This window comes from Salvelinus sp. IW2-2015, linkage group LG3, assembly GCF_002910315.2.
Source record: "Salvelinus sp. IW2-2015 linkage group LG3, ASM291031v2, whole genome shotgun sequence".
Classification (NCBI taxonomy): Eukaryota; Metazoa; Chordata; class Actinopteri; order Salmoniformes; family Salmonidae; genus Salvelinus; species Salvelinus sp. IW2-2015.
This window is the reverse complement of record NC_036840.1, coordinates 1,905,520-1,919,660: the sequence shown is the minus strand read 5'-3', so window position 1 is coordinate 1,919,660 and position 14,141 is coordinate 1,905,520. Positions and strand designations below refer to the sequence as shown.

The window sequence follows — 14,141 nt, the reverse complement described above, 5'->3', positions numbered from 1 at the left end:
GTTGTCTTGTTAAGGATGTGTCCAAGATCCTTCTGGACAAGATGGATGCTGGGGAGCTGGAGTGTCGTTTCCACGTCTTAGCGGTGGAATACAAGGTGGACTTCACCATTATGATCCAGACCAACGTCACCACAGGGTTTCAGCGGGCCATCCGACTCAGACCCTTCTACCACTCCCTTAAGTCTCTGAGAGCACATTTGAGGTACGTATCCATGTTTTGTTTTAACCTTGAGCTGGTTGATTGGTTCAGTTACCTTACTTTCTAGGCTCTTTTGAACTGTGTTCAATTATCTTAAATCTAATTTACATACACTTGTTTGTTATACACTACATGGCTACAAAAGTATGTGYACACATACTCGTCGAATCTCTCATTCCAAAATCATAGGTATTAAAATGGAGTTGGTCCCCCCTTTGCTGCTATAACAGCCTCCACTCTTCTGGGAATGCTTTCTACTAGATGTTGGAAAATTGCTGCGGGGACTTGCTTCCATTCAGCCACAAAAGCTTTAGTGAGGTCAGGCTCTGATGTTGGGCGATTAGGCCTGACTCGCAGTCAACATTCCAATTCATCCCAAAGGTGTTCGATTGGGTTGAGGTCAGGGCTCTGTGCAGGCCAGTCAAGTTCTTTCACACCGATCTCGACAAACCTTTCTGTATGGGCCTCGCTTTGTGCACGGAGGCATTGTTATGCTGAAACAGAAAAGGGCCTTCCCCAAACTATTGCCGCAAAGTTGGAAGCACAGAATCGTCCAGAATGTCATTGTATGCTGTAGCGTTAAGATTTCCCTTATTCCCAAATTAAGGGGCCTAGCCCAAACCATGAAAAACAGCCCCAGACCATTATTCCTCCTCTACAAAACTAGTTGGCACTATGCATTTGGGCAGATAGTGCTCTCRTGGCATTCAACAAACCCAGATTCGTCCTTCAGACTGTCAGATAGTGAAGCGTGATTCATCACTCCAGAAAARACGTTTTTKCACTGCTCCAGAGTCCAATGGCGGCGAGCTTTACACCACTCTAGTCAACGCTTGGCATTGCGCATGGTGATCTTAGGCTTGTGTGTGGCTGCTCGGCCATGGAAAGCCATTTTGTGAAGCTCCAGACAAACAGTTCTTGTGCTGACGTTGCTTCCAGAGGCAGTTTGGAACTTGGTAGTAAGTGTTGCAACCGAGGACAGACGATTTTTACGCGCTTCAGCACCCGGTGGTCCCGTTTTGTGATCTTCTGTGGCCAACCACTTCGCTGAGCTGTTGTTGGTCCTAGAACTTTCCACTTCACAATAACAGCAGTTACAGTTGACTGGGGCAGCTCTAGCAGGGCAGAAATTTGACAAACTGACTTGTTGGAAAGGTAGCATCTTATGACAGTGCGARGTTGAAAGTCACTGAGCTATTCAGTACGGGCCATTCTACTGCTTATGTTTGTCAATGGAGATTGCAAAATGTTATACACCTGTCAGCAACGGGTGTRGCTGAAATAGCCGAATCCAAAGGGGTGTCCACATACTTTTGGTCATGTAGTGTAACTCATAATTGGGGCCAGGAGAAATTCTCCACTCTTTTTCAAACCAGTAGTTCTGTCCAACAGCACCAAAAGGTTGATAGTGTCATCTCAAGCCACCTGTTGGKATTTAGACCCTYAAGGGGACGCACCTGTGTGGGAGGGGCTCGAAAGATACTCCTGACCTGTAAAATGACTAACCACGACTAACCATGTGTTCATTATGTTGAAATGTGTTTGAAAGAGGCTGTAGTGTCACCAGTAATATGATTGATTGAACAGCAGGTTAATGTCATAGGTCAGGTGGTAGAGAATTTCTCAGGGTCCTACTCATAATGCTGGAATCACACCATATTAGTACTAGTTCATCAATAATAACATCAACTACATTCACGAAAACAATCATCTACTTGTCTTGCATAGGACAGGTATCCTGCTGGATGGTCTGGCCGGCACATCCACCGAGCCTTCCCCGGCCAACTTCAGTGTAGACCCCCTGGGGYAGTTCAGCACCTGGTACCCCCCAGTGTGGACCCCTAGCTCTGCCCCAGACCAGGACTACAGCATGGTGGATGTGCCTGCCAACACCCAGGCCTTCCAGAAGGTCCACCGCCTGTTCCACAAGACCCTGTCAGAGACCCGGGTGGAGATAGTCAGCCTCCACCAGATCCAGAATGTTCTCCACTGGGACAAGTTCCAAAGGTGTGGATGGGGACTCTCTGGTCCTCTTTGATATGTTTTCTATCCTTATGAGAATAGCCATTAATTTTCCTCATGTACTGTGTATATGACCGTCATGTGGYAATGGGATAAAGGATAGGGAAAAGGTAGATAACATGGTGCGACATTACATCACACAACAGATCGATATAATTGTATTGATCAGGGTTATCCAACGAGATGAAGGCTTTTTATTCTCCTGCTCCATTTGACCATGAATAAATGTAATGCTGATAAAAAGCTATTGAATTGAATTTAAGATGAATTCATACTTTAGGTGGCATTGTTTGTGTTGTAGGTACAAGGAGCACATGCTGAAGCGCGGTGACACCAAGGAAGACGGGGCTCTGGAGAGGCACCTGTTCCACGGGACRGTCGGGGACTTCATTGAGGACATCTGCCACAACAACTTTGACCCGCGCGTCTCGGGAGTCAACGGGTTCGTGTACGGCTACGGCTCCTACTTCGCCCGCGACGCCTCCTACTCCAACACATTCGCTGCGGTGTCACCTGACGCTGGGGTGCGTCACATGTTCCTGGCCAAGGTGCTGGTAGGAAAGGTGAGCGTGGGCAAGTGCAAATACCGCCGGCCGCCACCCGTCAGATCCACGAAGGATTACAACCTGTACGACACCTGTGTGGACCAYCTGGTCAACCCCACCATCTTTGTAGTTTTTGACCGGTGCCAGTGCTACCCCTACTACCTGATCAAATACAAAGAACTGCTAGTGGTGGACGTCAATGAGTAGGTTTGRCCTGGGAGAGCTAGTGTTGCTGCCTGTGACGGTAACTGTTGTTCACTGGATGTTCATTCCACACCAGACCGTACTGCAGCACCTTGCATTAAGGTGAAAGACAGCATTAAGAATAGATCAGTCAAAACTGRATCAAACAAAATGTTTGTGTATCCAGTCCAAAGGATAATGTTCAAAGCCTTCCAAAGACTTGGAATGTTTTTAGAATAGATATGRGTTTTATGAAGTTTTACAATTACCGTTTTTACAGTAAGTTTCTACAACGTCCCATTTTAAAATGGAATTCTAAATGTAACACTAAAACAAGTTTGATATATTTTCTAAATGTTTTAATAATCGAAGCAATTGTAACACTTGATAATGTAGAAAGAAGAAATTATAAYTTCTAGATGTTGCTTTCAAAAAGGTTCTTAATCAACTGTAAAGTTATGTTATTGAAAATAAATGGGTTTACTGGATACATCAGGGGCAGTCGGTTCCGTTTATGATTAGGGAGGACGATATTTCTATTATAGAATATTGGATGACTCATTCATATTCCATTCACCCAGTTTAATGTAACATCGATAGGTTTAGGCTACTACATGATACTAACATTTTCCCTGTACCCATCATGAGGTTGCTACAACCTAGCCTACAAATGAAAGTTTATAATGTACAGTGCTGTGAAAAAGTATTTGCCCCCTTTCTATTTTTYCYTATTTTTGATACTGAATGTTATCAGCTCTTCAACCAAAACCTAATATTAGATAAAAAGCWAAAATAAATTGCTAAAAGGCAACAAATTAGAAGTTTTGGAATGGCCTAGAGAAGTCCAGACCTAATCACAACTGAGATGTTGAGGCAGGACATGAAACGAGCAGTTCATGCTTGAAAACACATAAATGTCACTGAGTTACAGCAGTTCTGCATGCAAGAGTCAACCAAAATTCCTCCACAGTGACGTGAGAGACTGATCAACAACTACAGGAAGCGTTTGGTTGGAGTCATTGCAGCTAACTGGCACAACCAGTAATTGAGCTTAAGGGGGCACTTACTTTTTCCCACAGGGGCATTGGGTGTTGCATAACTTTGTTTATGAAATAAATTCGATACGTATGTAATTTGTTCACTCAGGTTCCCTTTATCTAATTTTAGGTTTTGGTTGAAGATCTGATAACATTTAGTATGCAAAAGTAGAGAAAATTAGAAAGGGGGCAAATCATTTTTCACAGCACTGTAGGTCCAAATAAATGTTTTTTACTGAATACATGAATTACTCAAGCTTACAAGGGGAGTCTTGTTCACTTTACAATATCTTGAATTTATTCTATTTACAGTCATATTTCTGAAATTCAATCCCCCAAAAATTGTCAGAAAGTTAAGTTATGAATGGCATGCATTTCCCCATAAGTATCTTGTAGTAAAACGTTATATTTCTCGCTTTAATATATTTTGTAAAAACAAACACTTTCCCTCTTTCAAACAGTACATCTTGTGAATTAACTTTGTTTRCRGACACTGTCACACATAATCAGTGTTTGTCTTGTTTGGACAGYAATCAAATGCATCCTGCAGGTTACCCAGGAATGTTCCTAATCCTCCAAGAACAAGAATCACAGTACTGGACAGAATCATCTCTATAGCACATCCATCCAGCTGAAACTTTAATCAAGGGMGACTTCTTCATGGTGCAAAATAGTTTAAAACTGTGCAAAAAATACTGTAAAAGTAATAATCTGGCATTGTGATGTAATTTGAAACTTTTCTTCAGCAATGAGCGTTGTAAAAAAGGCCACTATTTATGCATTTTTCAGTGTACTTAAAACTCTACTTAAATAACTTTCTATGCTCACCTTATTTATTTATTTTTGCACAGATGTGAACTATTTTGCACCTTAAATGTCGCCCCAAAAGTAATTTCCCACTGGGCACAGACGTCAGTTCAACGTCTAGTTTTGATTTACATTTGGTTGAGTTGTCAACCAACGTGAAATCAARCAAACATTTGACCCAGCCATTGGATTTAAAAGTTGGGTTAAAAAAAAGACGCAATTCCTTTTTGCAAATCCAATCAGTGTTCCACGTTGATTCAAAGTCATCACCTCAAATGTTGGGGTTGAAATGACGTGGAAACTACGTTGATCCAACCAGTTCTTGCCCAGTGGTTTCTCAATGACTTCATGGTACAGTACAAGTATAGTCTGCTGAACAGAGTAGCACTTCCAGTTACAGTACATATATAATGTAGTGTTATTATCCAATCTGGTGTCATTTTAAATGGGTAGATAAGTTTGGCATATAATGTAGACTGAGTACAGGGTGACTTGGAATCCAAACAGAATATTCCTCTATTGTTTGGATTCCAGGCTAACTCTTTTGTATTCCACACATTGAAATGACATTTAGGACTGACATTTCATGATATTTAACAATGAGCCGTATGTCCAAACATTAAGACATATCTTATATAAAACTATAATAAAATCCTTTAATCGTGCTTGCTGGGCAACTCTATTGACTTTCCCGTGAGGTTTTAACTTGACATGGGGCTAAAACATCACAAAATGACATGTACAAAGGAATTGCAGTAAGAAATGTTCCGTTCCAAACTCCTCCGAATGCTACTGAGATACTTTTACTAACGTGTGTTTTTAAAACAAGAAAACAGATGAGGACACATTGGATGGATACGCAGGCAAATAAATGTGATTACGAGAAATTCATCTTCAAAAGGAAGAAAATAAAAAAGGGTTGAAATAGTTTAACGTTAGAGTTATTGAACATCTTGATGCTGCAAAAAAAGAATCGCACAACAGTGATTGTGGAAGGCAACAGAATGTCAAATGGAGTAAAATGACACTTGGAATCAACATTAAAGGCAACTTTAAAAGCATCTGCTAAAAACTCATAAGTTCATCAGACATGTGTTGAGGCCTATAAAACATTAAAATCTGAAATAAATCAAAGACACCATCTCCTGTGACCTGGTCTAGTCTGTGTTAGAAGTCCTGTCCCTAACAAGAAGTGCCCATGACACTTTGGGCTATGATGCTTGGTGTCCTTTTTCCCTTTCAATCAATTTCAATACACATAAAATCACCAATATACAACAGCTAACGCAACAAAAAGCAATACAAACTCATTGAAACAGAACTACAGATAAATACAAATAAAAACAAAGGTGCCTTGATGATTTGACAAGTTTCCCTTTGTGGATGGTAATTTCATTTTTCTGCCGATAAGGAAAATCCTATATTCTCCGCCCAAATCTACTTGCTTTTGTCCTCTCACACACCCACTCTCTTCATCCGCTCTCCAAGTCAGCATGATTCGAGTGCCATGATTGGATGTACCACGAAGGGGTGAGAGGTCATAGTTCATGATTATTTCCATAGTGGCAGACTGCTGGTGAGCTGACTGCTGACTGTACAAGGAAGATGCTGAATCCTGTGACGGTGAGGTGGAGGGGCGGTGTTGTGGAGTTGGCGTTGTTTTGGAGGGGCAGGGAGTGGGTTGAAAGGGCCATGGAGGGAATGGCGAGTTAGGAGTCGTGATGGAGTTGGTCACTCGCAGGCCAGTTTGCTGTCAAAACTGGACAGYCCAATGGCGAAGGCTTGCAGGGCACACATGGGGTAGTTGTAGTCTAAGGTGAATACGTCCTCGGCCACTCTYCCAAACTGCATTACGATGTAGTCCGCTGAGGGAAGAGAGAAGAGACGACTAAATAATGTGAAATCATTATTCCATTCTACCCAAGGAGAGGGAGTGAGAAATAGACAGTGAAAAAGAGCGAAAGAGAAAAAAGAGCGAGAGTCGAGAGAAGCACTGACGGATCAACTCACGATCGTTGTCGTGGACGATCTGAAAGTTCTTGACAGAGGCCTGTGTGACGCGGCCGTGGAAATTGAGCACGTAGGACTGGGTGTCGTCGTTCCACACGGGGGCCTTGTTGTGCAGCTCAATCAGGTTCTCCACTGAGTGGTTCTGCCACTTACTTAGAAGGCTGTCCTGCTCCTGGAAACACACAGACAACGGGGTTGTATTCATTAGGCACTAAACAGAAGAAATAGGACTGAAACAGGGAGTGACAACCTTGACTTACCCAATAAGAACGCTCTATTTAGTTTTCCGTTGCGTGCCCTAATGAATACGACCCAGACATCCAAACCATCTGATCTGACGTCACTCCCCAGTGACCACATCTCACAGCCCTTAGTGGGTTAGCCTCAGTTTCCATTACATGATGTTGACTTCATTATTCAGATTGTGCTAAATTATTTTCTATTTCAAGATGTAAGAATGCCAGAGTCTTAAATCAATCATGTCCTCTGACACGCCCCTCTCTCTTACTGTGCATAACAAGTACAGTGACTACAAATGTTAGAAGAAGTGATTGGAGTTGTACAGTCCCATGGGGCTGATACATACACTGTTTGGACGGACGGGGACCCTCTCAAAGTTCATGTTCATGCCTGGGATGATGACGGTCATCTTGCGGGGACCTTTGAACCCCAGAACGTTGGTCTCCTGCAGAGAGAACACAGGAGATCAGAATGTCACAGAATATCACACAACCTTACAGGTTAAATTATATTAGTGTGTGTGTGTGTGTGTGTGTGTGTGTGTGTACACTCACATAGCAGATGGCTGCGAGTTCCTGTCGTGTGTTGCTCTCCTCCAGCAGAGCTCCAGGGTTCTTACAGGGGTTGGTGCCTTGGTCATACACCGTGAACTTGGTCCCCATCAGGTTAGACCTGCAGGATGACCAGACCAATCACATTAGAGTCTACAATGACCCTCCAGCAATCACAATCCCACCCAATAGGGTTATCAGATGRAGCCGAGGGCTCAAAACAATATGTCAATTGTTCATCAGCAAGGATTTAGAATTATATTTAGCAGAGTTGTGACAGAGTGAGACGAGTGAGATATGGTCCTACCTCAGTTTCCCCATGAAGCTCTCTCCCTCACGTGACAGGTCCGTGGCGTCCACTGAGATCAGGTAGTTGGACGTCTTGCTCTTTTTCCTCTTCCTCCCAGCAAGAAGAAACAGCTGAGTAAAACAAAAAGAGTAAACTCAGGGTGAGAGGGAAACTCACAAACCATCATTTTAATCACCGCAATCAAAACAGGTGTTACTTGTACTTTATATTCTCATACCATTTCAAATGTAGCTATTGCGGAAAAGAAAATTAAAACAGGCCTGTGAAATAAGATGATAAAAGAAACCCATCTAAGTCTTGTCTCCATGTTAATCCACCATGACAGGATGTGAGGTCAAATGTACCTTCCTGCCGTCCTCTCTCTCCATGTGCATAAAGTAGGTGGGGTACAGGCCGCGGTCCATTCCCTTCTTGTCCCGGGATATGCGGCACTTGACGGTGATGCCACGGGGGGCGGGACGCACCACAAACTCCTCCAGGTTGTCCACTTCGATCAGGGCGCTCTCCGCCGTGGGCGACCCCGGTGTCACGTATTCCTGTGAGGGGGGGGGYSACACACACACACACTGCTACATCACAAAACATACCGGCCAATCGCTGTTATAAAGGAGATATGGTCCAGGAGTAGGGGGGACAACATTCATCTGCCATCTTGTTGTTTCAGTGTCTTCAAGTGACAAGTTGATTTGCCATGTGTAATGAACACATTAGAAATCTCACAAGCCATAGCCACATAGCTATGTGTGTGCTCCTAATGATATGACAGGACAGAGACAACTATATGGTTGGACTCACTGTGTTGGACTTTGTGCTGGAGGCAGACGCAGGCCGGGTTGACTCTGGGTTGGGGGACAGCGAGCGTGTCCGGTCTTCGTCACCGTGTTCCTCATCCTCACTGGCCTCTTCGTAGTTCATACTGCCTGACAGACCTGGTCATGGGAGAAAGAGTGCACTATGGGAGATGTGGCCTACAGCTTACACTCCATTGGTTGGGATCAGGAGGACCCAGGGTTCTATGCAGACAGGAGAGATCATCTCAGATGCCCAGCCAAGTTGAAAACTCCTCCATATCTCCTCAGTAATCCCATAGGTTCTTATTGCCATGACTCAAGAAGGAGAGATTTTTTTCTCCTGGGACCCAAAGTGATTAGCCTGCATGTAATGGATATGGGCAATGTATTTCTTCAAATGTATGCAGATTTTGTTTTAGATCACATAGCCTTTGATTTGTTCCAACTAAGTCATCATACTACCCCAGTTGAAAATATGAACTGATGCAATATTTCCTGTATCGGAAAAGGCCACATATTACAATATGCAGCTAAAACTGCTCTCTTAAACATTTAGTAGTCCCCCCAAAATTTGAGGAGACAACCTAACCTRAAAACAGCTGGCAGAGGATAGAAAGGAAAGCGGATGCAAAATAGTGCTGAGTAACTGTTAAACCCATTGAGGAAGAACTTTTCTGTATAGAACAGACGAGACTACCAAGTAACCAGGTTACGATAGAAGAGACCTGTTATGAACCTCTAGCCATCCCAGCAGCCTTCATTATCCCCAGACACCACTGTTAGTCCACTTCAGAGCCCTATACATTTCCACAATGGAAAGAATACTGTGAAATACAAGACAATAGATTCTCCATCTTCAMTGTGTTTTATCCATCACTGAGAGCTGGTTTCCTGGACCCAGATTAAGCCTAGTCTTGTACTAAATGCACGTTAAGCATGCTTTTCAGTCCAGGATTAATCTGTGTCCGCGAAACCGGCCCTGATAGTCCAATGTAAAGGGGTTAGTTAGGAACGAGGGAAAGCAGAAATCCTATTGTGAGATACCAGCCAGACAGACCCAGCACGGTGTGGTCAGACAGGCCTCTGTGGGAGCTGCTCTGGACTGGTGTCAGTAATGCTGCTAATTGGATTTACCAGCCGTGACTGGCTGGTGCTGTGGAATATTTTAATGAGAAAGCATTTTTTAGGTGCGAAAGCATAATTCAAAGTGAGAAGGGGAAAAATGTCTGCTCTCAATGTGTTCCATTGTTGATGATACAATAAATATGAAATGTTTTTCTTCGGTGTGTCTTGAGGCCAGAGTATGATATCTAGCACTTTACATCCAATGACTAGGTTATTACCAGTTACTATATAATTCACTGTTGTATCCTCCCTCAGTTTCACCTCTGCTCCATAMAGTTAGTGCTGCAGAGAGAGGAAAGGAGGGAGGGAGAGACAGAAACCCAGCAACCTTCACTTCAGCCCTGTCACCATGGGAACGGCAGGCTGCTCTCTACTACCTGACTGGAGTAGTTTCTCCCTGGCAGACAGTGGGCGCTCTGGCCCCTCCTCCAGCCCCTCCTCCGGCCCCTCCTCTGGGCCCTCCTCTGGGCCCTTCTCCACTGCACCAACCAACTGGACCACCCTGTCGTTGGCGGGGTCAGTCAGAGAGGGGGAGGGGCAGAGAGAGATGTCCCACGCCTCTGTAGACAGACACATATGTATTGGCCAAKGTGGCTAGAAACAATATGTACACAGTGGTGTTCACTCCATCTAGCCCCAGAGATGTGTCTAAATGTCAGGGTACTGCCAAACATTAAATACAGACCGCAAATGTCAGCTACATTCTAATAGTGACTCAAAGGCATCAATTTAAACAACACACAAAGTTTTGTAAACTCACTGCTTTTACTAAATCAGCCAAATGGAAATGTCAATACGTTCTGAAAATACAACTTTTCTTAAAAAGAAAGGGCTCGATGCTCAGGTTGTAAAACCAAAACTTCGGTCTAGCAGCACATGAAGAACTTTACCTTGGGAACTCGCTGACCAGTTTTGATTGAATAGCGTCCCCAAGTCAAATCCAAATGGAGGCAGTAGGCTATTACTAATCCTTTGCTGTTTCCATTTCAATTAGTTTACACTGGGAAATAAAACTGATTGGGCAGCCAGGCACTATCTAAGGCACCTGAGGACAGGCTGGATCTCAGTAGCACTAAGCATTTGTTCATTCATGATGAACGTTTGCATTATTGAGAGGGGAGTGTCACCTGCCCTCTTGTTGCTGTCCAGGAGAAGATCCTTAAAAACTGAGGCTAATGCAGTAATATGCTGCCCTTAATCTGGGTCTCAGGTTTAACTAGGTAATACATCTCTCTCCCGGATATAGACCTGGCTATCTTAATTTAGCTTGTCATTTAGCACAGTAACAGTACAGAAGGATATTGAATTAGTCTCAGGAAATGAAAGAGACTTGGACCAGCCAGAAGGAGGGGAGGTGAGGTGGCATAAATAGGTACTGTGGTAGGTGGATGCTACTCTTGCCCCTTACACATGATAAAATGATCAAATTCTCACTGTGTCACCATCAACCTCGCACTCCGCCGTCTCTCTAACTGCACACTGCAGCACCATAGCCCTGGGAGGAGAAAGTATCCCAGAGCAGGGAAAAGGTTTTAGCACTGCGCAATGGCTTTTAATGAGGGTAACTGAAAGGACAGCAGCAACAGCTGCAACAATAAACCACAACCTTCACAGTTCTTGAGACTGTCCCTGAACAACGATGTTGACCAGATATGCTCCCATTTCTCATCTGTCCTCCTTTGCTTTCTTTATCTTCTCACCCACTACACCTCTCTCTCTCTCTCTCTCTCTCTCTCTCTCTCTACAAAGTGCCTCTACCAGCCCAGAGGTGTGAAAGAGACACTTATATTGAGTGCCCTGTCGGTGTAGCCGTGAGGCCCGCCAGAGCAGCAGACGGGATGTGATCTCTGAAGCTGCTTGGTATTCGTGTGCTGAGGCGACCCAGAGGATTTATCAGGGTAGATGACGATGAGGATATAAATGACTGACTCGCATGTGTACACACTCTCCTAGGTCTTCTGTCTATACACATCTAGATGTGTATAAGAGACAGTGTGTACACACTCTCCTAGGTCTTCTGTCTATAGCACTACTGCGTATGAGACATTGTCTGTGCTGTGTAGGTCATAGGGCTAGGACTATTTCCTGGTCACATGGTCTGACCATAACTAGGCCCCAGAGTATTTCCTGGTCAGGTAAGGTGTTCAAGAAACCCCGCAGCCTTACCTAATGACAGAACTCTTTATAACACTCTACTTTAACACTCCTATCTTCTGTCCAAACTGGCTGTCCTGACTCCCTAACCCCCTTCTCAAGCCCCCCCCCCCCGGCTTACCTCGTTTCTGCAGCAGCTCGTGGATGTCCGTCTTGGGCTCCAGCAGAGTCTCCGTGTCCCCGTCCCGGTCAGGCTCCTCGGCGAGGGGAGACTGGTGCAGCGGCTGGGACAGGGACAGGGGCTGGGACTTGCTCACCGACAGAATCTGGATCTTGGCGCCCAGGTCTGGGGCCTCAGAGCCCATGAAGGCAGCAGGGCCGTCGATACCTGCAGGGTGGGGCGCATTCACAGACGTTTTTTGAATTATGTTAATGACTTTGTCCTCTGTCTGTGTGTTTGAGCATCCAGCTGTTTACTTCTCCAAGAGCTGTTCTGTATTCCTGTATTTCTATCTGTGCTTCCCGAAGGTGATTTGATTTGTACCTACTCCTTATTACTTAGCCGTCTGCTTGCAGCTGCGTTTCTCTGTAGWACCTCTCCTCTATGTTCATGTCAGAGCTTAGCCTTGTGCCATGGAGTGATATGCTGCACTGAGCAGGTGGCCCTTTTCTTGCCTGAAAGTCTGAACGCTGCTCTGCCTCTCTGAATGTGACTCTCTCCTCCCCATCTGAAGGCCCCTCTGGGCATCAGAGAGAACAGCTTCCTGGGTGTCTCCTCCACTACCTTGAACAGTCGCTTCTCCACATGTCCCAAGACTGAGGGAGGCGTTATTAGACACACGTACGCACCACACACACACTCCTCAATATATTTGTTTCCTGATTGTTTGGAGGAACATTTTATAACATTGTATCACAGTATGTGAGAGACTAACATACGTTGCATGCCAATGTACAGGTGATTGGTATCAGAAGTGGGATGCACCAATGTTCATGATCCTATTCTATATAAGCACTTTTTCTCTAGTCTTGTATTTCCTGACTGGTCTCCTTTACCTCGATCTGGAAGGCCACTCTGCTCCTCCAGAGTGAACTCCATGACTGGCCCTCTCCCTGCTTTCCTGGGCAACATGGGGCCTGGCCCCACCTTCTCCCACCACTCCCTCTCACTGTCCTCACCTGATGTACTGCCCTCACTCTGGACTGGAAAGCAAATTGATCATAAAAGTATTCTTCTTCACCGCCAACATCAACAACTGTCTATCTCTTGACTGTAGACTGGGGTTCAATCGCTCAGCACTGATCCTGATCCTGCTTCCTCAGACCCATTATTTTATCCCGATCGTGCGAGCTGACCCCGGAAAAACTAGCTAATACAGTAGCTAACCCCAAGAACCAAGGCTCACCGTCCATGATGACATCGCTGGTGATMCTGAGGCGTGACTCCACCAGCGGGGCCTGCTCCTCACTGCGCCGAGGCCTGGAGCGCCTGGGCCGGGCCTCTGGGTTGGGCTGCACCATCAGAGGCTCCTGCCGCTTCCGCCGCTGCTTCTGCTCCAACAGCGCCCTCTGTGGACGGGAGGGGAATTACGACAGTGAGAGTTTACCATGCAAATATTGTCTGTTCGTCCCTCCCTCCCTGCCCCAGACTGACAGCTGGACTGACAGCTGGTGATAAGGCTCTAGTGATCCTCTCTCTCTGGACCCTACCTGTATCTACCTGTATCTGTCCAGGTATACCTGGCCTCTCTTCCCCACAGTCCATGAGGACACCATCCCTTTCCCTCATTAAAACACTCTTTAATCATAGAGGTCTGACTGCTATGTAATGCGTACCTGTAGACTGTGTACTTCCAGTCATTGCTCAAACACTAGTTAGCATTGCTGGCGAAACTACGTCTAACTTCCCTCCTACTGGATGCAGAGACATAAAACTGGTATCCACGAGTTCATCTGACTCTGGGGAAGAATTACTTTATGATGACTTTCTCATCCTCAAGCCAGACACTAATCTATATTCAACTTTATACAGACAGCCGTAGACCTTTTCCAGATCATTCAAAATGCTGAGAACCAGACAATCAGTAACGACTCTGTCCTTATGGCCCCTTATGGCCCTGAATTAACACTTTGTGGTGGTGGTGTTGTTTTGAAAAACAGTGCTCTCAGCGTTATCTGAAGCAATACGACAAAACAAATGAGCAAAAAAACTCATTATCGTGGCTTG

At 44.9% G+C, this 14,141-nt stretch overlaps 2 protein-coding genes across 5 annotated transcripts in view; one reads left to right on the top strand and one right to left on the bottom strand.

The window, feature by feature from the left end:
* LOC139023401 (protein mono-ADP-ribosyltransferase TIPARP-like) overlaps positions 1–4,390 on the top strand; it is an 8,308-nt gene extending 3,918 nt beyond the window's left edge. The window contains exons 4-6 of the mRNA XM_070436444.1: positions 15–202; positions 1,928–2,206; positions 2,523–4,390. Of these exons, the coding sequence (XP_070292545.1) occupies positions 15–202; positions 1,928–2,206; positions 2,523–2,973 (918 nt within the window). The 3' untranslated portion in view covers positions 2,974–4,390. The remainder of the gene's footprint in view (positions 1–14; positions 203–1,927; positions 2,207–2,522) is intronic.
* tulp3 (TUB like protein 3) overlaps positions 4,257–14,141 on the bottom strand; it is a 38,237-nt gene continuing 28,352 nt past the window's right edge. For 3 of the 4 annotated variants that reach the window (XM_024013747.3, XM_024013728.3, XM_024013765.2), the window contains 10 exons: positions 13,321–13,483; positions 12,096–12,302; positions 10,198–10,380; positions 8,700–8,833; positions 8,249–8,440; positions 7,902–8,014; positions 7,598–7,715; positions 7,390–7,488; positions 6,804–6,975; positions 4,257–6,658 (listed from right to left, as the gene is read on the bottom strand). In XM_024013747.3, the coding sequence (XP_023869515.1) occupies positions 6,525–6,658; positions 6,804–6,975; positions 7,390–7,488; positions 7,598–7,715; positions 7,902–8,014; positions 8,249–8,440; positions 8,700–8,833; positions 10,198–10,380; positions 12,096–12,302; positions 13,321–13,483 (1,515 nt within the window). In that variant the 3' untranslated portion in view covers positions 4,257–6,524. The remainder of the gene's footprint in view (positions 6,659–6,803; positions 6,976–7,389; positions 7,489–7,597; positions 7,716–7,901; positions 8,015–8,248; positions 8,441–8,699; positions 8,834–10,197; positions 10,381–12,095; positions 12,303–13,320; positions 13,484–14,141) is intronic. The other variant, XM_024013756.3, reaches the window with a different exon arrangement.